The 26,609-nt window shown below is 45.2% G+C and overlaps 1 protein-coding gene across 43 annotated transcripts in view; it reads right to left on the reverse strand.

The window, feature by feature from the left end:
• The window catches only part of BRCA1 (BRCA1 DNA repair associated), a 94,885-nt gene that overhangs the window by 5,513 nt on the left and 62,763 nt on the right, over positions 1-26,609 (reverse strand). For 30 of the 43 annotated variants that reach the window (XM_063656690.1, XM_054457705.2, XM_054457701.2 and 27 more), the window contains 7 exons: positions 25,023-25,100; positions 24,486-24,526; positions 18,214-18,297; positions 11,736-11,790; positions 9,792-9,865; positions 8,321-8,381; positions 4,978-6,480 (listed from right to left, as the gene is read on the reverse strand). In XM_063656690.1, the coding sequence (XP_063512760.1) occupies positions 6,356-6,480; positions 8,321-8,381; positions 9,792-9,865; positions 11,736-11,790; positions 18,214-18,297; positions 24,486-24,526; positions 25,023-25,100 (518 nt within the window). In that variant the 3' untranslated portion in view covers positions 4,978-6,355. Of the gene's footprint in view, positions 1-3,958; positions 4,279-4,977; positions 6,481-8,320; positions 8,382-9,791; positions 9,866-11,735; positions 11,791-18,213; positions 18,298-24,485; positions 24,527-25,022; positions 25,101-26,609 lie in introns of those variants that run through there. The other 13 variants (XM_054457710.2, XM_063656683.1, XM_063656684.1 and 10 more) reach the window with 6 other exon arrangements.

Consider the following 26,609-nt stretch of genomic DNA (forward strand, 5'->3'; position numbering starts at 1 on the left):
TCTAGTCAAATAGAGAGGATAAAATATGCACACAAGTAACTTCAATTGAATAAAGTCTCACAAATAAAGCAAAACTTCTGGAGTATTCTAAGTGGGGAGAGATTATGGCCTAGAAAACCTAGAGAAGGCTCTGTAGGGGTGAGGTGGAAGGATTGGGGCCTGTGGAGATGACAGATCAGGACTTGTCTAGTAGAACATAGAGTATGAGCACAATTTATGGGTTCCTATATTTGGTGGCCAGGGTGCCTGAAAAGGAGCAGCAGGTAAGGAATTGGAAAGGTTGTGTTTGGGCTTGGGATGGAAGGTCTGGGGAGATTGGGTGGGGACAAAGGGTCAGAGATATGTATCCTTTCAGGACTCTCTTGTCTTTTCTCATCTCTCTGAATCAGGTACTCCTTCCTCCAATTCTAGCAGCTGGAGGCTCTCACCTGGGCCTGTGGAATCTCCAGCTTTCCTTTTCATTTGGCTAAATTTTACTCAAGGCCCAAGGCCCAGTTGAGATGCCTCTACCAGAAGTCTCCCACAACAGGCAGAGCCTGGCCCCACCACACGGCCCCAAAAGAACTTTTACACCAGAATTCTGCAAGTTTTCTTTGGCTTTCTTTTCTTGCCTTACTCATTGGATAGTAACCAATTTGAAGGTCAGAAATGGAGGTTTTCACCCTCTTTTCCACAGTTACATACATACACACACACACACAGACACACGCATGCCCATACAGAATACCACACAACTGGGCACAAAGTGTCCCCTCAATCATTAACCTTATTGTTTTGTTTTGTTTTTGAGACAGAGTCTCACTCTGTCACCCAGGTTGGAGTGCAGTGGCGCGATCGTGGCTCACTGCAAGCTCTGCCTCCCAGGTTCATGCCATTCTCCTGCCTCAGCCTCTTGAGTAGCTGGGACTACAGGTGCCCGATACCACGCCCGGCTAATTTTTTTGTATTTTTAGTAGAGACAGGGTTTCACCATGTTAGCCAGGATGGTCTCGATCTCCTGACCTCGTGATCTGCCCGCCTCGGCCTCCCAAAGTGCTGGGATTACAGGCATGAGCCACTGCGCCCGGCCCATTAACCTTATTGTTATTCACTGCCTCCCAGAACTGGTTCCCAGCATAATGCACTGGAAAGAGCACAGGGCTTCAGCCTCACACAAATCTTTGAATCTGGGCTCTGCCCCTTCCTTTTGTTGTGTGACCTTGGGTAAGTTGCTTGACCTCTCAAAGCTTCATTTTCCTCATTTGTATGTGGGGAATAGTGCATGGCACTTAGTAGGAGTGTGGCAAATGATAGTCATTAATGATTATTGTTGTTGCTGCTGAGAGCCAGCAAGATCAGATGGTCTACAGGACCCAGGGCTGGGTTTTTATTTTCCTTCCCTTTTAATTTAGTTGTCTTCTTCTCCCATCTGCCCGCTCTGTGTCTTTCCTGTCACCTGTCTATGGGTCGGCCTGCCTCTCCCTCCAGGCTGGCTTTCTCCTCTCCTCAGAGAGCTCGGCTGTTGCTGACTCTCACAGGGTATGGGCTGTGCCTTGCACACCATCAGTCAATAAAGATAAATTACAAAATCATTTGTTTTATTTGTTCTTGTTACCTTGAGGGCTGTCTGAAATTGCCTTTCTTTTGAAAGCCACATTTGCATATCTCTATGCTGGAGTCAAAGGCTGCAGCTGTGGTTTCAATACAATTTAAATATTAATAAAACCTCCTAAACCTTTAGCTGTTTTTTAAAAAAGCAGTCTTGCCCTTCTGCTCCTAGATTGCTAATATAATCTTTGTCCTTTGCATTGTACGGCAGTCCCCCCTTATCTGCGGGGCATATGTTCCAAGACCACAAGTGGATGCCTGAACCCTCGGATAGTACCAAACCCTATACATATTATGTTTTTCCCTATACATACATACCTATGATAAAATTTAATTTATAAATTGGGCACAGTAAGAGATTAACAACAATAACTAATAATAAAATAGAACAAGTCAAACAATACTTAGAATGGTGTACAATTTAAAACGAGTGACTGGTTTCCGGAATTTTCCTTTTAATATTTTTGGACCATGGTTGACCATAAGTAACTGAAATCAAAACCATGGATGAGTTGGGGGACTACTGTCTTTGCTTAAAGGGCCTTTTTGAAGTTAACTGAAGCCAGCTGTTGCAACCTTGTAGCAAAGAACCACTTACCAGCCCACAAACCTTATTTATCCTTAACAAGCCCAATATTCACTACAGACAAAATAATAGACCACAGGTAACATTTTATACCAATTAGCAGCCCCTTACACTAAGTCATTTGTTCTCAAACTTGAGCCTGTTGCAGATTCACAGGTTGCTGGCCCCACCTGTCTGGGATTCAGTGGGTTTGGGAATTTGCATATCTAACAAATTCCTAGGTGACGGTGTTGCCCCCTCACACTCCTATCAGGGGATCATGCTTTGAGAGCCTTTGCACTGAACTGTAAATGTTAAGCTGTCATATCATTTTGAGTCCTTGAAACCATGTCTCCACAGTTCATATTCCCCAGCCACCAGAGTCGGGAGGATCTCTCTCCAGATCTTGATTCCTTCCAGTCCCTTAAACAATTGCTTACATTTTCCTGATCCTCCAGACATTCAGGATCAGCCTGTCTACACCTCCCCAATCCCTGCTCTCCATAGGAGCTGTTTCTAGTTTTCCTTAATTTTCTATTTGGCCAGATTCGTTGCTTTAATTTTCTCCTTGTTACAGGCAGAGTTACAGGCTGTTCAAGAAAACCAGTCATCACTGTAGTGGAAGGGGTTGCCGGCTCAGCCATTTTCCAGTAGTCTTTGATAAGTGAGCCCCCACATTCCCTGGGCAGCAGGCCCCATTCTCTGGGGCTTCTTTGCATAAATCTGCAGCTCCCCCTCATCCTGCCATTCTCTGTGTGCCGTCTGCCTCTGGGGCTGACCTTATCTGCTCCTTGCAGCCTTCAGAGGACACATTCTGGGCAGTTTGGCTCCTTCTGCTCCAACCACCCCAACACTGATTCTTTTCTTTTTCTCCTGCATGTTTTTGAGGTGATACTTTGTTGATGATTCTGGTTGCATTTTTTAAGAGGGACATAATCTGCCAGAGCTCTTCTCTAGGCCCCCTCCCTGTGCCTGCATGATAATCCTTTCTCCTCCTTCCTTTCCAGCTTCTTTGTAGAAGTTTGTTTTGTAAAATGAGATAAAGGCAGTACAGGAACTAGTTCCCAAGTGCTGCTGTGCCCAGAGAGGGCTAGAGATTGTGGGGTGGAAAAGTGGGAGGGAATCTTAAAGTCAGAGGTCAAAGCAACGTGGATTAACTCCATCATCAGGTAGCACTCTTAACCTGGGCCAGGCACCATGAGGCCAGGGCCTGAACTTGACTTCTGGGAAAGGTTATGCAGAGCTTGAAACAGATGGGGTATATATTTGTTAGGAGACCTTAGAGACAATTACAGAAAACTTTAATGTATTTTAGTCATCTTTGCTTTCACTCACTATTCCTGAAAAGGCAGGCTGTACTAGATGGATACTGCTTTTCCTATTAACCCATCAGTGATGGGGTCAGAAGGCTGAGGCCTGGCTTGCCCGCAAGGCTCAGTAGCACTTCTGCTTGCTTCCCGCCTGCCTTTACTGCTAACACCGAGACTCATCAACTCGCTGGCAGGTAGACAGGGAGCTGGCATGGGCCCTAGGGAAGTCAAGCTGTAGGTGAGGATGAACTGGAAGGCTTTGACAACTAAGATACACAGTCATAAGCTGGGAGGCCAGAGAGAAGTGGAAATAGCAGCCATGATCCACTCCTGTAAGACCCTTTGCCTGACATGGGGCTGCTTTTACTGTCTCCTACCATGGCCCAAAAGGGAAGTGAGTGCGAGTTCCCCTCAAAATCTAGTTCTCTCTCCAAATTCCCTTAAGGCTTGAACCTTCTGTCCCGGGGTCAGTGACAGAGGCAGATGGAAAGCTGATGATGGAACAGAAAGGTGGCTTTGGATCTCCATGTAGTCATTTATTAGCTGTGCAAATCTGAGTAAAATCTTACAAACAAGGAACTTGAGATTCAACTCCCATTTTTCCAATGAGGTAACAAATACCCACTTCATAGGGCTATGATGAAGACTGATATAAAATGTAATATTGGCAGTTAGCTCCATTTTCTCTATCTTCCTTCACTGTTTCCAGCAAATACAGCAGGACTGAATTATGTGATGACTTCATTCTCTTTGCTCAAAAAGGATTCCAATCTCTGAGCAGTGTGAGGACCAGGAAATAATGGTAGAGAGTGTCATCTGTGGATTAAGCATGTTAAATACAAGTGGTAGGCAGAATTCTAAAGATGTCCTCCCTTGATTGCTGTCTTCTGGTTATTCATTCCAACACTAATCTAGGTACTGCTGTGAAGGGACTTTGCAGCTATAATTAAGGCTATGGACCTTAAGATATGAAGATCACTTTGGATTACCAAGTGGGTGCAATCTAATCACTTGAGCCCTTAGAAACAGAGAAATGTCTCTGGCAGGAGTTAGAAAGATACAGTAGTCAGCAAGATTCAGTGTGAGAAAAACTTGACCACCCATTGCTGGTTTTGAAGATGGAGGCAGACAGGCCAGGAGCCTAGGAATGTGGGGAGCCTCAAGAAGCTGAGAATGATGCCCAGCCAACAGCCGGCGGGAAACAGGGATCTTAGTCCTAAAACTGCAAGGACCCAGAGCCTCTAGAAGGGAACACGCCCTGCCCTGCGAACACCTTTATTTTGGCCTCATGAAACCTGAAACAAAGAAACAGTTGAGCCACCTCAGACTTCTGACCTTCCAACAATTTGTTTTGGCAGCAACACGAAATACAAAAGGTATTTAAGCTGCCTCAATAAATCCTAGGAGGTAGATACTATCATTACCCCCATTTTACAGAGTGGGAGACTGAAGCACAGTGAAAAGGCTCTGAGAAAGTCGGCTGGCCTAAGTCTCAAGAACAGTCATTTGTGGTGGAAGTGTTTGCTACCAAGTTTATTTGCAGTGTTAACAGCACAACATTTACAAAACGTATTTTGTACAATCAAGTCTTCACTGCCCTTGCACACTGGGGGGGCTAGGGAAGACCCAGTCCTTCCAACAGCTATAAACAGTCCTGGATAATGAGTTTATGAAAAACACTTTTTCTTCCTTCAGCAAGCCAAATTATTTATGAAGCTGTATGGTTCAGCAATAGGGAGCAAAGGGAAAAAAAAATACCTCAAAGAAAGCAACAGCTTCCTTCCTGGTGGGATCTGTCATTTTATAGATATGAAATATTCATGCCAGAGGTCTTATATTTTAAGAGGAATGGATTATATACCAGAGCTACAATAATAAACATTTTACTTATTACTAATGAGGAATTAGAAGACTGTCTTTGGAAACCGGTTCTTGAAAATCTTCTGCTGTTTTAGAACACATTCTTTAGAAATCTGGCAAATATATCTCAGACTTTCAGAAATCTCTTCTAGTTTCAGTTTCCTTTTTTTTTTTTTTTTTTTGAGCCACAGTCTCACTGTCACCCAGGCTGGAGTGCCATGGTATGATCTTGGCTCACTGCAACCTCCACTTCCCGGGCTGAAGCGATTCTCCTGCCTTAGCCACCTGAGTAGCTGGGATTACAGGCGTCCACCCCCATGCCCGGCTAATTTCTGTATTTTTAGTAGAGATGGGGTTTCACCATGTTGGCCAGGCTGGTTTCGAACTCCTGACCTCCAGTGATCTGCCCACCTTGGCCTCCCAAAGTGCTGGGATTACAGGCGTGAGCCACCATGCCCAGGTTTCAAGTTTCCTTTTCATTTCTAATACCTGCCTCAGAATTTCCTCCCCAATGTTCCACTCCAACATTTGAGAACTGCCCAAGGACTATTCTGATTTTAAGTCACATAATTGATCCCAAGCACTCTCCTTCCATTGAAGGGTCTGACTCTCTGCCTTTGTGAACACAGGGTTTTAGAGAAGCAAATTTAGGGAAACCAGCTATTCTCTTGAAGCCAAGACACTCTGTGCTTCCAGCCCTAAGCCAACAGCCTGAATAGAAAGAATAGGGCTGATAAATAATGAATCAGCATCTTGCTCAATTGGTGGCGTTTAAATGGTTTTAAAATCTTCTCAGGTGAAAAATTACCACAATTTTGTGCTCATGGCAGATTTCAAAGAGAAACTTCAAGCAGAAAATCTTTAAGGGACCCTTGCATAGCCAGAAGTCCTTTTCAGGCTGATGCACATAAAATATTTAGTAGCCAGGACAGTGGAAGGACTGAAGAGTGAGAGGAGCTCCCAGGGCCTGGAAAGGCCACTTTGTAAGCTCATTCTAGGGGTCCTGTGGCTCTGTACCTGCGGCTGGCTGCAGTCAGTAGTGGCTGTGGGGGATCTGGGGTATCAGGTAGGTGTCCAGCTCCTGGCACTGGTAGAGTGCTACACTGTCCAACACCCACTCTCGGGTCACCACAGGTGCCTCACACATCTGCCCAATTGCTGGAGACAGAGAACACAAGCAGAGATTAGTGTCAATTCATTCTCCTGGACCAGGCTCTAATCAATCGACTCCAGGGTCCTGGTTGTATGAGTTCTTAGGATTAATGAGGTAGAAGCCATTTTTTTTTTTTTTTTTGAGACGGAGTCTTGCTCTGTCGCCCAGGCTAGAGTGCGATGGCGCAATCTCGGCTCATTCAACCTCCGCCTCCTGGGTTCAAGCAACTCTCCTGTCTCCGCCTCCTGAGTAGCTGGAATTACAGGCACATGCCATCACACCCAGCTAATTTTTGTATTTTTAGTAGAGACGGGGTTTCACAATGTTGGCCAGGCTGGTCTCGAACTCCTGACCTCAGGTGATCCACCCACCTTGGCCTCCCAAAGTGCTGGGATTACAGGCATGAGCCACTGCGCCTGGCTTTTTTTTTTTTTTTTTTTTTTGAGACGGAGTCTTGCTCTTGTTGCTCAGCCTGGAATGCAATGGCACGATCTCAGCTCACTGCAACCTCTACCTCCTGGGTTCAAGCAATTCTCCTGCCTCAGCCTCCCAAGTAGCAGGGATTACAGGTGCCTGCCACCACGCCAGGCTAATTGTTTTTTTCTTTTTTTTCAGATGGAGTCTTGCTGTCACTCAGGCTGGATTGTTATGGTGCGATCTCAGCTCACTGCAACCTCAACATCCTGGGTTCAAGTGATTCTCCTGCCTCAGTCTCCCAAGTAGCTGGGACTACAAGTGCGTGCCACCATGCCTGGCTAATTTTTTTTAGTATTTTTAGTAGACATGGGGTTTCGCCACGTTGGCCAGGCTGGTCTCAAATTCCTGATGTCAGGTGATCCACCCTGAGGCGGAGGCAGGAGAATCATTTAAACCCAGGAGGCGGAGGTTGCAGTGAGCCAAGACTGGGCCACTGCACTCCAGCCTGCTAGGTGACAGAGTGAGACTCCACCTCAAAAAAAAAAAAAAAAAAAGGCAATGCTTCAGGACATAAGTAAGGCCTTGCTCTGAAGAGGCCCTAGGAGTGACTGCTGGTGATGGTGAAAGCCCACAGCCTCTGGCAACTGTATTAACATGAACTTCAATCTGTTAAAGGAAAGCCACCAGGAAAACAGCATCGTAATTTAACGATGTGAAAAAATGTATGTAATATCTTAAGGAAAAAAGCAAAACAGTGTAATTATGATCACATTTTATAAAATACACATGTGTATATATACACACATATGCCTGGTGGAATTTTATGGTGATCATCTCCAAGTGGTGAAATTACTGGGATTATTTTATTGTTTTTGTGTAAATTTATACTTTCTTTTTTTTTTTTGAGACACGGTCTTGCTCTGTCGCCCAGGCTGGAGTGCAGTGGTGTGATCATGGCTCACTGAAGCATCGACCTCCTGAGCTCAAGTGATCCTCCCACCTCAGCTTCCCAAGTAGCTGCGACTACAGGCATCTGCCACCACACCCAACTATTTTTAAATTTGTTGTACAGATGAAGTCTCCTTATGTTGCCCAGGCTGGTCTCGAACTTCTAGGTTCCCACCTTGGCCTCCATCTTGACCTCCCAAAGTGCTGGAATTATAGGCATGAGCCACCATGCCCGGCCTTGATTTATATTTTTGTGATGAACATTCATATCTTACGCCCACCCCATGGAAACAGTTCATGTATTACTTTTACAATATAAAACAAACAACAATAAAAACGTCAAAAAGACATTTTAGCCATTCATTCAACAAATATTTAAAATGTGCCAAGAACTGTGCTACTCAGGCACCAGGTAATGAGTGATAAACCAAACCCATGCAAAAGGACCCCATATAGCACAGGTACATGCAGGCACCTTACCATGGAAGCCATTGTCCTCTGTCCAGGCATCTGGCTGCACAACCACAATTGGGTGGACACCCTGGATCCCCAGGAAGGAAAGAGCATTGAAAGTGTCAAAGCAGGACTACTGGAACTGTCACTTCATCATTTTTTTTGTTTTTGAGACAGGGTCTTGCTCTGTCACCCAGGCTGGAGTGCAGTGGTGTGATCTCAGCTCACTGCCACCTCTGCTTCCTGGGCTCAAGCAATCCTTCCACTTCAGCCTCCCAAGTAGCTGGAACTACAGATGCGTACCACCACCCCTGGCTAATTTTTTTGTATTTTTGGTAGAGACAGGGTTTTGCCATGTTGCCCAGGCTGGTCTCAAACTCCTGGGCTCAACTTCACCCCCGGGATTATAGGCATGAGCCACCACACTCGGCCTTGGCTAATTTTTAATAATTTTTTTGTAGACATGAGGTCCTACTGTATTGCCCAGGCTGGTCTTCAGCTCCCAGGCTTAAGTGATTCTCCCACCTTGGCCTCCCAGTGTTGTGATTACAGGGGTGGGGCACTAGGCCCAGCCCATCATTTCTCTCTTTTTTTTTTTTTTTGAGACTGAATCTCGCTCTGTCGCCCGGGCTGGAGTGCAGTGGCACGATCTTGGCTCACTGCAACCTCCACCTCCGGGGTTCAAGCGATTCTCCTGCCCCAGCCCCTCAAGTAGCTGGGACTACAGGCGTGCGCCACTACGCCCAGCTAATTTTTGTATTTTTTGTAGATACAGGGTTTTGCCATGTTGGTTGGCCAGGATGGTCTCGATCTCTTGACCTCGTGATCTGCCCACCTCAGCCTCCCAAAGTGCTGGGATTATAGGTGTGAGCCACCGCACCTAGCTTTTTTGTCTTTTTTTTTTTTTTTTTTTAAGACAAAGTCTCACTCTGTCACCCAGTCTGGAGTGCAGTGGTGCAATCCTGGCTCACTGCAACCTCTGCCTCCCAGGTTCAAGCGATGCTCACACCTCAACTTCCCAAGTAGCTGGCATTATGGGCATGCTCCACCAGGCCCGGCTACTTTTTTTTTTTTTTAGTAGAGATGGGGTTTCACCATGTTGGCCAGGCTGGTCTCAAACTCCTGACAAGTGATCCACCAGCCTTGGCCTCCCAAAGTGCTGGGATTACAGGCATGAGCCACCATGCCCAGCCTCCAGCCCATCATTTCTTGATGATTTGTTGAAACACAGTATGCTGGGGCAGTCATAGAGAGGAGGGGGAGGGACATATGGCAAAAAGAGTTAGAGGGAGAGTCTTCCCTCAGCATATTTAATATGTGCAGTTCTCAAATCCTTACCCATCCCTTACAGATGGAGTCTTCTGGCACAGGTATGTGGGCAGAGAAGACTTCTGAGGCTACAGTAGGGGCTTCCATAGGGACTGACAGGTGCCAGTCTTGCTCAATCACAGGAGAGAATATTGTGTCCTCCCTCTCTGACAGGGCACCCAATACTTACTGTGCCAAGGGTGAATGATGAAAGCTCCTTCACCACAGAAGCACCACACAGCTGTACTATCCATTCCAGTTGATCTAAACAGGACATTTAGATGTAAAATCACTGCAGTAATCTGCATACTTAACCCAGGCCCTCTACCCTACACTCTCCGGATGAAGGCTTATAGCAAGACCTCTCAATGGGAGAGTCTGTCTCTCTGCTCCAAAGGACAATGGTCTTAAAATAGTAGGGGTATGGATTTTAAGTCAATTTGCCACTGATATGCCATGTACTCTGGTTATCAGTCTCCATAAGGCCACTTGGTATAAGGTTTGATAGTCTCTCAAATAAAACGCTTGAAAGAAAAAAAAAATCGAAAATCTAATTTCCATTAATTTGCTAAATTGCTGGCTAAGACACTGTGTGAAAAAACACCCACCTTCCTTCCCTCCCTTCCTCCCTTCATCCTAATTCTGTGTTGGTAATTGATAATCACGGCCACTGAAAATACCATACTTGGTGGTAATTGCTGTAAATGTCAAGAGATGGGAAGATAATTCATCCAGTCAAAAAAATACACGTTATCCTGGTTAGAGACTGAGCAGGGAAAGGCTACATGCTGAGCTGGAATCCATATACTCAGGGGAATAAAAATCAGAAGAGACCATGGAGATATTCTCTGTGTACCTGGAAAATCAGAACTGCCCAATGGGCTTTGTTGGATGTGTTCTTCAAGACATTCATGTATGTTGCTCTTTCCCATCAGCCCATTTCTGGGAATTGCTGAGGTGCTCCTGTCTGTCTGACTGAACGAAGGTTGACTAACTCACCCCCAAAATAATACTTCCTGGAAACCCCGGTTTCCACTATACCAAAGTAAAAAAACACTGAGAAATCCTTGAGTGGAACTTGGAAATTTCATAAAAATCCAATTGATAACTAATAAAGAGGATGGAAGCAAAATTACATTGCAGTCAGGTTTTCTTGCTGTCACTCATCTGCCTGTGACCAGATGCTAAGGCCTTTCTCTAAGGTGTAAGAGGACCTAAGTCCCTGGGCAGAAGCAGGCACAGGAGGCAAAAGTGGGTAGCTTTTACTGTGAAAAGAACAAACCAAATTTATACACACACCAAGGCCTTTGTGCTCCGCAACTCCAGAGGTGAGCTTTATAGCAGTCCTAAGCATAACATTGTATGCAGTGTCAAGTTTAATTAGAAAATGTTCACGGAGAGGGCTGGGCAGAGTGGCTCACGCCTGTAATCCTAGCACTTTGGGAGGCTGAGGCGGGTGGATCATGAGGTCAGGAGATCGGGACCATATTGGCTAACACGGTGAAACCCCGTCTCTACTAAAAAAAATACAAAAAATTAGTCGGGCGTGGTGGCACACGCCTGTAGTCTCAGCTATTTGGGAGGCTGAGGCAGGAGAATCACTTGAACCTGGGAGGTGGAGGTTGCAGTGAGCCGAGATCGCGCCATTGCACTCTAGCCTGGGCGACAGACTTGACCTCAAAAAAAAAGAAGAAAAAAAAAGAAATGTTCACCGAGAATCTTCCCCTGCTCTGGGCCCGTCCACGGTGGGCCAGCTACTGTGCTTTCTTCTATGTAAGTAAATTAAGATGGTTTAGGAAGAGGAGAACTCCTTCTTGATTTTTACATATCCAAAGTTATTTTCTCACTAATACGTTGGCACTAACAGCAGCTCAACGCCATCTGAACACATAACAAACTGAATCCTAACTATTCACCACCTTCATGCTCTTGAGAAGGGGGACAAGGTATAGCTTTTTTTTTGCCATAGGATAACATTTAGGTGCTGTTTTGTTTGGAGGGTGGTAGAGAAATAGAATAGCCTCAAGAACATCTCAGCAATCTGAGGAACCCCCATCGTGGGATCTTGCTTATAATACTCCACTATGTAAGACAAAGGTGGTGCTGGAACTCTGGAGTTCTCCCAGGCTCTTACCTGTGGGCATGTTGGTGAAGGGCCCATAGCAACAGATTTCTAGCCCCCTGAAGATCTGGAAGAAGAGAGGAAGAGAGAGGGACAGGGGAATGGAGAGAAGGAATATCTAGTTATAAAAGAATATTGGCTTTTATTCAAAAAATAGACTTTCAAAAAGGAAGAGCTTTTCTTTTTCTTCTGTTCACCACCTGATGATTTCTGCTGCTACTTCCCAGGGACAAGCCAGTCCAATGTCCAGAACACTACAGGATTTCAGAAGATCTTTTTGAAGTGCATATGTAGTTGACCTGCACTCTATAGGCATTCTTTGTCATTCAAGGACTGAGCATCTCACTTTTGTCACCAATCAGGCCAAGGCTTCTCCCTAATGATCTCTGCAGGTGCTTTAACTTGTTAGATACGAGGGAAAAAAGGTCCTTCTGTATGTTTAATAAGAGGCTTGGATAGCTAGAAACTCAAAGTTATTGGCTGAAGTTTGATGTTTATCCAGACTTGGTACCTCAAGTACTCACCATGACCCCATCAACAGAGGGGTCTATGTTGATTTTAGGTGTACATGCTCCTTGTCTCCTCTGACTTTTTTTTTTTTGAGACGGAGTCTCTCTCTGTCACCTAGGCTGGAGTGTAGTGGTGCGATCTGGGCTCACTGCAACCTCTGCCTCCAGGGTTCAAGCGATTCTCCTGCCTTAGCCTCCTGAGTAGCTGGGATTACAGGCGCGCACCACCACGCCCGGCTAATTTTTGTATTTTTAGTAGAGACAGGGTTTCACCATGTTGGTCAGGCTGATCTCAAACTCCTGACTTCGTGATCTGCCCGTCTCGGCCTTCCAAAGTGCTGGGATTACAGGCATAAGCCACTGCGCCCGGCCCTCTCTGACTTTCTTCTAGCCCCCTAAACATCTGTTCTTTCCTTCTCACTACTCTGAGAATGGCCATTGCATCTTTAGGCCACCTAAGCAGTTTTTAATCTAGAAGTGAAGCCAGGTTCTGCCTCTCCTCATTGAACTAGTCTGACTGCCTGGTTTCCTGAAGACACAGATCACACTGCACTGCCTCTTCCACTTACAGGGCTTGGCAACACTGTTCAAAACAACTTTCTGTGACAGTCACAATGTTCTATATCTATGCTAATAAGGTAGCCATGAATCACATATAGTTATTGAGCACTGGAGATGTGGTTAGGGTGAATGAAGAACTAAACTTCATATTTTAACTTTTTTCTTTTTTTTTTTTAAGAGATGAGGTCTCATTCTGTCACTCAGGTTGGAGTACAGTGGCACGATCATAGCTTGCTGCAGTATTGAACTTCTGGGCTCAAGCAATCCTCTCGCCTCAGCCTCCTAAGTAGCTGGGACTACAAGTGCACACCACCACGACTGGCTAATTTGTAAAATTTAAATTTAAACAGTCCCATGTGGCTGGTGGCAACAGTGTGGGACAGTGCAAATTCTCATAAACACACTGGCATAGGTTCTTAGCAAATAACTTGGGTATCACTTAAAAATAAACCCTAAAATTGTATCATTTGGATGGATATGATTTGGGTGACTCTCAGTGTCTTGACCTTCCCATTGCAATAAAAAGAAAATTGCCGAGGCCTAAAATTCACCTGGCTTCAAAGAGACTGCGATAGAGAAAAAAATCAGGAAGCTAAAAATACACGGATGGCCTTTTAGAAAGTGGTCACCCTCCCCCTTGACAGACAGATGGACGGACACACACACACACACACACACACACACACACACACTCTTACTTTACCGCCAGAGGGAAAAGAAAGGGCAGCAGGACAAGTCCGTGATTTTTTTTTTTTTGAGACGGAGTCTCGCACTGTCGCCTGGGCTGGAGTGCAATGGTGCCATCTCAGCTCACTGCAACCTCCACCTCCTGGGTTCAAGCGATTCTCCTGCCTCAGCCTCCCTAGTAGCTGGGATTACAGGTGCACACCACCACACCTGGCTAATTTTTTGTATTTTTAGTAGAGATGGGGTTTCACTATGTTGGCCAGGCTGGTCTTGAACTCCTGACCTCATGATCCACCCGCCTCGGCCTCCCAAAGACAAGTCTGTTTGTTTTAAGGGATAGCATCCATCTGTGCCAATCTCACTATCTGTATGAATAAACTGCACCCCCAACCTGTTGATAGGACCTGCATGCTCATAATGCTAGAAGTTCTCCCCAGGCGGCCAGCTGGAGCCAAATGCTGACATGAAAATTACAAAAGATTAGGAATGTTTATATCCAGGCTAACACTCAGTGATGAGGATGTCTAGTTATGAGATAAGAAATTTGAAGTTTCAGGCTTGGCGTAGTGGCTCATGCCTGTAATCCCAGCACTTTGGGAGGCCGAGGCTGGCGGATCACGAGGTCAAGAGATGGAGACCACCCTGTCTAACACGGTGAAAACCCGTCTCTACTAAAAATACAAAAAATTAGCTGGGCATGGTGGCGGGCACCTGTAGTCCCTACTACTCGGGAGGCTGAGGCAGGAGAATGGTGTGAACCCAGGAGGTGGAGTGGAGCTGGTAGTGAGCCGAGACCGTGCCACTGCACTCCAGCCTGGGTGACATAGCGAGACCCTGTCTCAAAAAAAAAAAAGAAATTTGAAGTTTCAGGCTGGGCGTGGTGGCCTGTAATCCCATCACTTTGGGAGGCCGAGGTGGGTGGATCACTTGAGGTCGGGAGTTCAAGACCAGCGTGACCAACATGGAGAAACCCCATCTCTACTAAAAATACAAAATCAGCTGGGCGTGGTGGCACATGCCTGTAATCCTAGCTACTTAGGAGGCTGAGGCAGGAGAATCACTTGAACCCTGGAGGCAGAGATTGCGGTGAGCCGAGATCACACCATTGTACTCCAGCCTGGGCAAGAAGAGCGAAACTTTGTCTTAAAAAAAAAAAAAAAGAAATTTGAAGTTTCACCTCTACATATACATTTCTCTTCCAGAGAAAAATACTATGGTGACATTTAGTATCTTCAGAATGTCATTACTTTGACCACATACTTTCCATTATTGCTATTCTGCATGGAGGAAAAAATCCAAAGCACTAGAATTTCTTTTTAAAGAGGGGAAGAATCTGGTGCTAATACTGCCTAGCATACAGTGGAGGAAAAACAGAGGACTGGCTCACATGGTGCTCCCCTGCGGTAAAGGCAGAAGCAGAAATAAGGCCAGCAGCTTTTCTTGGCATCTGGAACAATTACTTGATAGGCTCAGAAGGTAAAAACAGGCTGACCTCAAGAGTTCAAAACTCCAGGCTTCATTTGTGATCATGTCCCAAAGCAGTTTTCCTTAGGAAATTACCTCTACTGGTTCCCTCTTAAGTTTCTAAAAAGGGACAGAAAGTGCTCAGTAGAAGGATGTTTTGTTTTGGTTTGAGACAAGGTCTCACAATGTTGGCCAGGCTGGAGTGCAGTAGCACCATCATGGCTCACTGCAGCCTCGACCTCCCAGACTCAAGCATTCTTCTCACCTCAGCCTCCTGAGTAGCTGGGAATACAGGAGTGCACTACAACACCCAATTAATTTTTAAATTTTTTTGTAGAGACAGGGTCTTACTATGTTGCCCAGGCTAGTCTTGAACTCCTGGGCTCAAGTGATCATCCTGCCTTGGCCTCCTAAAGTGCTGGGATTACAGGAGTGAGCCGCTGTGCCCAGCTGGGATTTTTTTTTTTTTTTTGAGATGAAGTCTCCCTCTTGTCCCCAGGCTGGAGTGCAGTGGCGCAATCTTGGCTCACTGCAACCTCTGCCTCCCGGGTTCAACCGATTCTCTAGCCTCAGCCTCCCGAGTAATCCCGAGCTGGGATTACAGGCGCTTACCACCACGCCCAGCTAATTTTTGTATTTTTAGTAGAGATGGAGTTTTACCATGTTGGCCAGGCTGGTCTCGAACTCCTGACATCAGGTGATCCACCCACCTTGGGCTCCCAAAGTGCTGGGATTAGAGGCGTGAGCCACCACGACCAACCTGGGATGTTCTGAAATGCCTGGTAGTGCACACTTGAAAAAGGAAGAAAAGCAGACTGGGAACATAGCACTTAGGGAGCTGAGAAAGCAGCCAGCTCAGGCCTGACAGGTAGGTGTGAAATCTTGTAGAGTTCTCCCTGAGAGGAAGTCAGAGTTCTGGCTAAGTCATCTGCTACAATATGATCAGGAGAAAGTCACTGAGTCTTCTTGGGTCTCATCTGCAAAGTTGTTAGAATGCTCCATTTTTTTCCCCTCTGTGAAGCCTTCAACAACTTTTCAAGAAACTATAGTATTGTTGTTAAGAGTTTAGACTTGGAGGCTGGGTGCAGTGGCTCATGCCTGTAATCCCAGCACTTTGGGAAGTCGAGGCGGGTGGATCACTGGAGGCCAGGAGATCAAGGCCAGCCTGGCCAACATGGCAAAACCCCATCTCTAATAAAAGTATAAAAATTAAGGCTGGGCGTGGTGGCTCACCCCTGTAATCCCAGCACTTTGGGAGCCTGCGGCGGGCGGATCATCTGAGGTCAGGAATTTGAGACCAGCCTGGCCAACATGTTGAAACCCTGTTTCTACTAAAAATACAAAAAATTATCTGGGTGTGGTGGCATGTGCCTGTAATCCCAGCTATTTGGGAGGCTAAGGCACGAGAATCACTTGAACCTGGGAGCTGGAGGCTGTAGTGAGCTGAGATTGCGCCACTGCACTCCAGACTGGCCAACAGAATCAGACAAAAAATTAGCTAGTTGTTGTGGCACATGCCTGTAATCCTAGCCACTTGGGAGGCCAAGGCACAAGAATTGAACAAGGCTTGAACTTGGAAGGTGAAGGTCACAGTGAGTAGAGATAGCGGCACTGCACTCCAGCCTGGGTGACAGAGTAAGACTCTGGCCCGAAAAATAAATTAACAAAGAATTTAGACTTGGAGCTAGACTTCCTGAGTTCAACTTCTAGTTCCATCACTTATTAGCTGTGTGACTTTGAGCAACTTATTCAACCTCTCTGAGCCTCAATTTTCACATCTGTAATATAGGCATAATTACAGTACATAGCTCATAGAGCTGTCATAAAATTGTTAATTAGTTAAAACATGGTTGGGCCTTTAGAGCAGTCCTGGCATAAAGTGATCTTTTTTTTTTTTTTTTTTTTTTTTGAGACCTTCTGTCTGTCGTCCAGGCTGGAGTGCAGTGGCGCAATCTCCGTTCACTGCAGTCCCCACCTCTTGGGCTCAAGAGATACTCTCAACTCAGCCTTCCGAGTAGCTGAAACTACAAGTACATGCCACCACGCCTGGCTAATTTTTGTATATTTTTTTTGGTAGAGATGGGGTTTTGCCATGTTGCCCAGGCTGGTATCGAACTCCTTGGCTCAAGCGATCTGCCTGCCTCAGCTTCCCAAAGTGCTGGGATAACAGGAATGAGCCACTGTGCCTGGCCTAGTGAACATTATATAAATTTTAGCTATTATTGGCCGGGCACGGTGGCTCACGCCTATCCCAGCACTTGGGGAGGCCAACGCGGGTGGATCACAAGGTCAGGGGATCAAGACCAGCCTGGGCAAGATGGTGAAACCCTGTCTCTACTAAAAACTACAAAAATTAGCTGGGCGCAGAGGCAGGCGCCTGTCATCCCAGCTACTCAGGAGGCTAAGGCAGGACAATCGGTTGAACCTAGGCGGCAGAGGTTGCAGTGAGCTGAGATCGTGCCACTGCACTCCAGCCTAGGCGACAGAGTGAGACTTTGTCTCAAAAAAAAAAAAAAAATTTAGCTGTTATTAATCACTTCCTCTTCTATGCTTCCACAGACAGCACTGTGTATGGCCTGCTCACAGCATTTACCACACTGCTTTAGAGAAAGACACCCTAAGCTGGGCGTAGTGGCTCATGCCTATAATCCTAGCACTTTGGGAGGCTGAGTTGGGGGGATCACCTGAGGTCTGGAGTTCGAGACCAGCCTGGCCAACAAGCTGAAACCCTGTCTCTACTAACAATACAAAAAATGAGCCCAGTTGTGGTGGCGCATGAATATATTCCCAGCTACTTGAGATGCTGAGGCAGGAGAATCACTTGAACCCGGGAAGTGAGTTTTCAGTGAGCTGAGATCGCACCACTGCACTCTGGCCTGGGCAACGGAGTGAGACTCCGTCTTGGAAAAAAAAAAAAGAGAGAGAGAGAGAGAGAAAGACACCCCAGTGAACTGAAAAGAGCAAAGGCTTTAGATTCTCATCTGCTTAAAGTCCCAGCTCTTCTACTTATCAGCTGAGATCTGAACCCCAGACGGGAATCCAAATTACACAGCCTCTCTAAATCTCTTAGTTTTATCATTCATAAAGTAGAGACAATACTTATTTATGTGGTTGGGATCGAAGAGTGAAAAAAGAACCTGTGTGAAAGTATCTAGCATTGTGTATGTATGTAATAAGTCTTACAAGATGAAGCGGCCCATCTCTGCAAAGGGAGTGGAATACAGAGTGGTGGGGTGAAATTTTTGTCAACTTGAGGGAGAGAGATTTACCTTTCTGTCCTGAGATTCTCTTGCTCGCTTTGGACCTTGGTGGTTTCTTCCATTGACCACATCTCCTCTGACTTCAAAATCATGCTGAAAGAAACCAAACACAAACCATCAGGATCAGAGAAAGAGAAGCTTCCTTCAATGGAAGTGGAGCAGACATGTCATATTTAAGGCATTCAGGCCGGGCGCAGTGGCTCACCCCTGTAATCCTAGCGCTTTGGGAGACTGAGGCGGGCAGATCACTTGAGGTCAGGAGTTTGACACCAGTCTGACCAACATGGTGAAACCTCATCTCTACTAAAAATACAAAAAATTAGTTGGGCGTGGTGGCAGGCGCCTGTAATCCCAGCTACTTGGGAGGCTGAGGCAGGAGAATCTTTTGAACCCAGGAGGTGGAGGTTGCAGTGAGCTGAGATGGTGCCACTGCATTCCAGCCTGGGTAACAGAGCGAGACTCCATCTCACATCTCAAAAAATTAAAAAAAAAAAAAAAAATTAAGCCGGGCGTGGTGGCTCACGCCTGTAATCCCAGGACTTTGGGAGGCCGAGACGGGCGGATCACGAGGTCAGAAGATCGAGATCATCCTGGCTAACACGGTGAAACCCCGTCTCTACTTAAAATACAAAAAAATTAGCCGGGCGTAGTGGCAGGCGCCTGTAGTCCCAGCTACTCGGGAGGCTGAGGCAGGAGAATGGCGTGAACCCGGGAGGCGGAGCTTGCAGTGAGCCGAGATCGCGTCACTGCACTCCAGCCTGGGCGACTGAGCGAGACTCCGTCTCAAAAAAACAAATAAACAAATAAAAAAACAAAAATTAGCTGGGCGTGGTGGCATGTGCCTGTAGTCCCAGCTACTTGGGAGGCTGAGGCATGAGAATTGCTTGAATCTGGGAGGCAGAGGTTGCAGTGAGCCAAGATCATGCCACTGCACTCCAGCCTGGGTGACAGAGTGAAACTCTGTCTCAAAAAAAAAAAAAAAAAAAAAAAATTAAGGCATTCAGAATTGCCAGGCAGTAGCTGAGCACCAATGGCTCACACCTATAACCCTAGCACTTTGGCACTTTGGGAGGCTGAGGCAGGAGGACAGCTTGAGACCAGGAGCTGGAGACTCAGCTGGGCAACACAGTGAGACCCCTTCTCTACAAAAAAGATACATAAAACTTCAGCCAGGCATAGTTGCATGTGCCTGCAGTCCCAATTTCTTGAAAAGCTGAAGCTGGAGGATCACTTGAGCCCAGGAGTTGGAGGCTGCAGTGAACTATGATCATATCACCACACTCCTGCCTGGGCGACAAAGTGAGATCCTGCTAAAAAAAAACACACACACACACACATAAAACAAAAGAAAGAAAGAAAAAGAATTGCTGGGCAGAGATTTGACCAAAAGCAAGTAAAATCATTCTTTTTGGTAGATCAGGTGAAATGACTAGGATCTTAGCTGTTGAAATCAATTCACTGAAGCAAATCTTTCATGTGCAGAAATTAACAATCGGCTTTTCACCTCACTGGGACTTAATGTATTTTAATTTTCAACATCTATCTCCTCTCAAAACATTCACTTAGCATTTAGATTAGACTGCTAATACTGTGCTGTTATAAAGGTAACTGAAAAATTCCCTATCTCCTAAATCAATTGTATATTATCATCTAAGGAAATAAAGGCTTTTCGGATTTCCACCGAGAGATTTACAGTTAACACAACCAAAATGATAAGATATACATTCAATGCACTAAAGAAAGTTAGAGGTTTTTCATAATTACTATTATGACTGGTCACGGAGATGAGAATAAAGAATAATGAGACTGGGAGAAATTTGAGGAAGAATGCTCAGAAACAATTCTGACTGAAACTCAGATTGTAGGGAAGGCCTTATGTGTTGCCAAGAGTACTGTGAAGAAAAATAAAGGCAAGAGTATAACCACTGGCTATTACTAGGGGAATATCTGACATTTCCTAGTTACTTGAATGAGGAGTCTAGTGATAAATTTGTCAGAAGACTCCCATGTTTATAGTCCTCCTTGTACCCCTGAGCTTCATACAATGTGTCCAACTGCCTACTTAACTTCTCTATCCAGATGTCTAGTATACATCTCAAAATTCACACATCTGGCCGGGCACAGTGGCTCACACCTATAATCCCAGCACTTTGGGAGGCCAAGGTGGGTGGATCACCTGAGGTCAGGAGTTCAGGACCAGCCTGGCCAACATGGTGAAACCCCAACTCTACTAAAAATACAAGTATTAGCCAGGCATTGTGGCAGGTGCCTGTAATCCCAGCTACTCGGGAGGCTGAGGCAGGAAAATCACTTGAACTGGGAGGCGGAGGTTGCAGTGAGCTGAGATCGTGCTACCGCACTCCATGTACTCTAGCCTGGGCAACAGAACAAGATGCTGTCACAACAACAACAACAACGACAACAACAACAACAACAACAGCAAATTCTCGCATCTAAAACAGAGTTCCTGGTTCCATTCCTGCTTCCTGCCTTTCCCACTCCCCCATATTCCCTACCACGCCTTCTTTATCTAATTTAATATTACTAACAAGATCTATTGTTCAAGCCAAAACCCAAGTGTCACTCCTTCAAATTCTCTTTACCTTATCCTCCAAATTCAATCAATTAGCAAGTCCTCTCTTCAAACACATCCCAGACCAACCTTGTTTTTAACCATCTCCACACCACCAATTACCACAAGGATAAAATCTGAATTCCTTACCACCAAATTCTATGTGATTTGGCCCTCATCTATGACCTTCTCCCATTCCTTGTGTAATCTCTGCCTCCACATGTAATTTGCAAATTACTCCAGCTACACTGGCCTATATATTATTATTATTATTTATTTTTTTTGAGATGGAGTCTTGCTCTGTTGCCCAGCCTGGAGTGCAGTGGCGCAATCTCAGCTCACTGCAATCTCCGCCTCCTGGGTTCAAGCGATTCTCCTGCCCCAGCCTCCCAAGTAGCTGTGATTACAGGCACGTGCCACCATTCCTAGCTAAATTTTTTTTTTTTTTTTTTTTTTTGAGATGGAGTTTCACTCTTGTTGCCCAGGCTGGAGTGCAATGGTGCAATCTCGGCTCACCACAACCTCCACCTCCTGGGTTGAAGTGATTCTCTTGTCTCAGCCTCCCGCGTAGCTGGAATTACAGGCACGTGCCACCATGCTGGGCAAATTTTTGTATTTTTAGTAGAGACAGGGTTTCTACCTCAGGTGATCTGTCCGCCTTGGCCTCCCAAAGTGCTGGGATTACAGGCATGAGCCACCATACCCAGCCGTGCCCAGCTAATTTTTGCATTTTTTAGTAGAGATGGGGTTTTGCCATGTTGGCCAGGCTGGTCTCAAACTCCTGACCTCAGGGGATCTGCCTGCCTCGGCCTCCCAGAGTGCTGGAATTACAGGTGTGAGCCACTGTGCCCGACCCTTTTATCATTATTATTTCTTGAGATGGGAGTCTTGCTCTGTCGTTTAGGCTGGAGTGCAGTGATGCGATCTCGGCTCACTGTAACTCCTACCTTTTGGTTCAAGTGATTCTCCTGCCTCAGCCTCCGGAGTAGCTGGGATTACAGGCATTGGGATTACAGGCATACACCACCACACCACGCTAGTTTTTTGTATTTTTAGTAGAGATGGGGGTTTCACTATGTTGGCCAGGCTGGTCTCGAACTCCTGACCTCAGGTGATTTGCCTGCCTTGGCCTCCCAAAGTGCTGGGATTACAGGCATAAGCCACCACACACGGCCAACATTGGCCTATCTTTTAAAACATAAACCAAGCTCTGGCCGGGCGCGGTGGCTCACACCTGTAATCCCAGCACTTTGAGAGGTTGAGGTGGGTGGATCACTTGAGTTCAGGAGTTTGAGACCAGCCTGACCAACATGGTAAAACCCCATCTCTACTAAAAATAAAAACTAGTTGGGTGTGGTAGCACGCGTGCCTGTAATACCAGCTACTCAGGAGGCCAAGACAAGAGAATCGCTTGAACCCAGGAGACAGAGTTTGCAGTGAGCCAAGATTGTGCCACTGCACTCCAGCCTGGGGGATAGAGGGAGACACTATCTCAAAAAAACCAAAATACAGAAATCAAAAAACCACATTCATTATTACCTCAAGACCTTTATGTTTGCTATTCCTCTGCCTATAAGATGCATTCCCTCCATTTTTCAAGGACAATTCTTTCTTGTTATTTAGGTCTCAGCTCAATTTTTTCAGAAAGGCTTTCCCTGGCCTCCTTAAATGAAAGTAATCAACAACCTTTATTGCCAGCTAATACTATTCCACTGTTCTGTATATTTCTCCATAGCATTTATTGTTATCTTAAATTCATCTTTATTGTGTATCTCCCCTCGACAGAACCTGAATCCTACCAGGGACTTGGTTAGTCTTATTTACTGTTGCATTTCTAGTGCCCAGCACACAGTAGGCTCCCAATAAATAGCCACCGAATAAAAGTTAAAATCAACAAAAATAATCATTTAATTAATTACGAATACATTGAATTGTGCACAATAGTTTATAAAATTACTTTTTTTTTTTTTTTTTTAAAGACAGGGTCTCATTCTGTCTCACAGGCTGGAGTGCAGTGGCGCGATCTCGGCTCACTGCAACCTCCGCCTCCCGGGTTCAAGTGATTCTCCTGCCTCAGCCTCCCCAGCAGCTAGGATTACAGGCACATGCCACCGCGCTCGACTAATTTTTTTGTATTTTTAGTAGAGACAAGGTTTCACCATGTTGACCAGGCTGGTCTTGAACTCCTGACCTCAAATGATCCACCTGCCTTGGCCACCCAAAGTGCTGGGATTACAGGCATGAGTCACCACACCTGGCCCATAAAATTACTTTCACATTTTATTTTGCCTGATCTGTTGTCACAGAAGTTCTCAGATGGCTGTTCTAAAATTATTCCTCCTCCTACACTCTATCTTATTTACTTCTCACTGTTCTCAGTACTATAAAGTGCAACATCTTTTTGAAGCAATCTGAATTATAAACAGATACATTTGCATGTATATATATGTATATATGCATATGCACATACACACTTTTTTTTTTTTTTTAAGAGACAGGGTCTTGCTCTGTGCAAGTGCAAGAGTGCAGTGGTATGATCATAGCTCACTGCAGCCTTGAACTCCTGGGCTCAAGTGATTCTTCTGGCTTAGCTTCCTCAGTAGCTAAGACTACAGAGGCACACCGCCATGCCCGGCTAATTAAAAAAAAATTTTGTGGAGACAGAGTCTCACTATGTTGCCCAGGCTGGTTTCAAACTCCTGGCCTCAAGTAATCTTCCTGTCTCAGCCTCCCAAAGGGCTGAGATTATAAGTGTGAGCCACTGCATTTGGACTGCATATTAATATGAAGAGCTTTTCTTCAACAACAGTGAACAGTTTTCTACAAAGGTATATGCAAGTGGGCCCACTTCTTGTCCTTATGAATCTTTTCTTTCCTTTTATAAACTCCTTTTCCTTTCTCTTTTCCCCAAAGAAAGGACTGTTTCTTTTGAAATCTACAACAAATGAGAACAGAGGATATCCTGGTTTGCGCTGCAAATTTTTTTTTTTTTTAAGACGGAGTCTCACTCTGTTGCCAGGTTGGAGTGCAGTGGCGCAATCTTGGCTCATTGCAACCTCCGCCTCCTGGGTTCAAGAGATTCTTCTGCCTCAGCCTCCTGAGTAGCTGGGACTAAAGGTGTATGCCACCACGCCGAGTAATTTTTTGTATTTTAGTAGAGACAGGGTTTCACCATGTTGCCCAGGCTGATCTCGAACTCCTGAGCTCAGGCAATCTGCCTGTCTTGGCCTCCCACAGTGTTAGGATTACAGGCATGAGCCACTGCACCCGAGTTTTTTTTTCTTTTGATGGAGTTTTGCTCTTGTTGCCCAGGTTAGAGTGCAATGACGCGATCTCAGCTCACTGCAACCCCCGCCTCCCAGGTTCAAGTGATTCTCCTGCCTCAGCCTCCCGAGTAGCTGGAATTACAGGCATGTGCCACCAAGCCTGGCTAATTTTGTATTTTTAGTAGAAACGGGGTTTCTCCATGTTGGTCAAGCTGGTATTGAACTCCCGACCTCAGGTGATCCGAGCACCTCAGCCTCCCAACGCGCTGGGATTATAGGTGTGAGCCACCGTGCGGGCCTGCATAATTCTTGATGATCCTCATTATCATGGAAAATTTGTGCATTGTTAAGGAAAGTGGTACATTGATGGAAGGAAGCAAATACATTTTTAACTATATGACTGAATGAATATCTCTGGTTAGTTTGTAACATCAAGTACTTACCTCATTCAGCATTTTTCTTTCTTTAATAGACTGGGTCACCCCTAAAGAGATCATAGAAAAGACAGGTTACATACAGCAGAAGAACGTGCTCTTTTCATGGAGTTGGAGAGGTCAGCTACAAAAGAGCACAGGAAGAATGACAGAGGAGAGGTCCTTCCCTCTAAAGCCACAGCCCTTTAATAAGGCTTGTAGCAGCAGTTTCCTTCTGGAGACACAGTTGATGTTTAATTTAAACATTATAAGTTTGCCTGCTGCACATGGATTCCTGCCGACTATTAAATAAATCCCTAGCTCATATGCTAACATTGCTAGGAGCAGATTAGGTCCTATTAGTTATAAAAGAGACCCATTTTCCCAGCATCACCAGCTTATCTGAACAAAGTGATATTAAAGATAAAGGTAGTTTAGTGTTACAATTAAAGACCTTTTGGTAACTCAGACTCAGCATCAGCAAAAACCTTAGGTGTTAAATGTTACGTGTAAAAATGCAATTCTGAGGTGTTAAAGGGAGGAGGGGAGAAATAGTATTATACTTACAGAAATAGCTAACTACCCATTTTCCTCCCGCAATTCCTAGAAAATATTTCAGTGTCCGTTCACACACAAACTCAGCATCTGCAGAATGAAAAACACTCAAAGGATTAGAAGTTGAAAACAAAATCAGGAAGTGCTGTCCTAAGAAGCTAAAGAGCCTCAGTTTTTTACACTCCCAAGATCAATCTGGATTTATGATTCTAAAACCCCTGGTGACAGAATCAGAGGCTGAAAACACCACTAATTTTAACCAGCAGGTATGGATATTTGGAAGTCTAGGGGAGGCTGATATGAGGTTAAGACCAGAGGAAATGTCTGTCCACTCCCTCTTCTCAACACCCATCTTCTAGATGCCAAGGCTAGCTATAGATCTCCATTATAGTGTTCAAGGAATTAGGAATTATCCATGTCAATAGTTTTGATTAATGTGGATGGAGAACATCTATATTACTAGATGGCAATATGTGAAAGAAGAAAACAGTATTGTTGAAAACCTAAATCTGAAATGTCAATGTAATGACAAATTTTCACCCCTAGAATGTCTACCTGGGGAGTCCTAACCCTCTAATATTCCCCTGAGAGGGATGGGAGAATACAGTGCAGAGCTTTTATATAAGTATTTCAGAAAGCAGTAGCTAAAGAATCACTTGTTTATTTCCCAGTGTTTCAAAGACCCTTCTGAAGAACTAAGCAAACTAAAGAAAGACCATTTAGTTTTAAACAGGAGAAATGTATTTAACTAAATCCTAAACACAGCAGGCTATCTGCAAGCAGCAGCAGCAGCCATGCTCCCTCACAGAATTCCTTACAATTTTTGAAGTTTTTTGTTTAACTGCTACAAAAGCCGATTTAATAATATGTATTAAACTTTAAAACTTTAGTTCATTTGTAGTTCAAAGCAAATGTATTGGCTTTGAGTTTAAAGACTGAACTACTTTAGATTTGATTTGCATATTTTTTTTTTGAGATGGAGTCTTGGTCTGTCACCCAGGCTGGAGTGCAGTGGCTGGATCTCGGCTCATGGCAAGCTCTGCCTCCTGGGTTCATGCCATTCTCCTGCCTCAGCCTCCTGAGTAGCTGGGACTACAGGCGCCCGCCACCATGCCCGGCTAATTTTTTGTATTTTTAATAGAGACGGGGTTTCACCGTGTTAGCCAGGATGGTCTCGATCTCCTGACCTCGTGATCTGCCCGCATTGGCCTCCCAAAGCGCTGGGATTACAGGCCTGAGCCACCACGCTTGGCATCTTTTTACCTTTCATTAGCTTTGATGCAAACCTATAGCTTAAGGTATCTTAAATTTTAATGACATTTTTCTCTAAAATAGTAGTTTGTAATAACTTGTTCTGGCACCTGGCTCCAATGAACACTACCCTCTGACCCTGTGGTATAATTTTCACGAGTAAGTGGAAACCTAAGATCTTAGAAGTTCTATGGCAATGTGTCCAAGGGGTTTAGATCCTCTCCTCAAGTGCCTGTATCTCTGTGAAAAGAATCATCATGGGCTGGGCACGATGGCTCACGCCTGTAATCCCAGCACTTTGGGAGGCTGAGGTAGGTGGATCACCTGAGGTTGGGAGTCCAAGACCAG

Source organism: Pongo pygmaeus, chromosome 19, assembly GCF_028885625.2.
Source record: "Pongo pygmaeus isolate AG05252 chromosome 19, NHGRI_mPonPyg2-v2.0_pri, whole genome shotgun sequence".
Classification (NCBI taxonomy): Eukaryota; Metazoa; Chordata; class Mammalia; order Primates; family Hominidae; genus Pongo; species Pongo pygmaeus.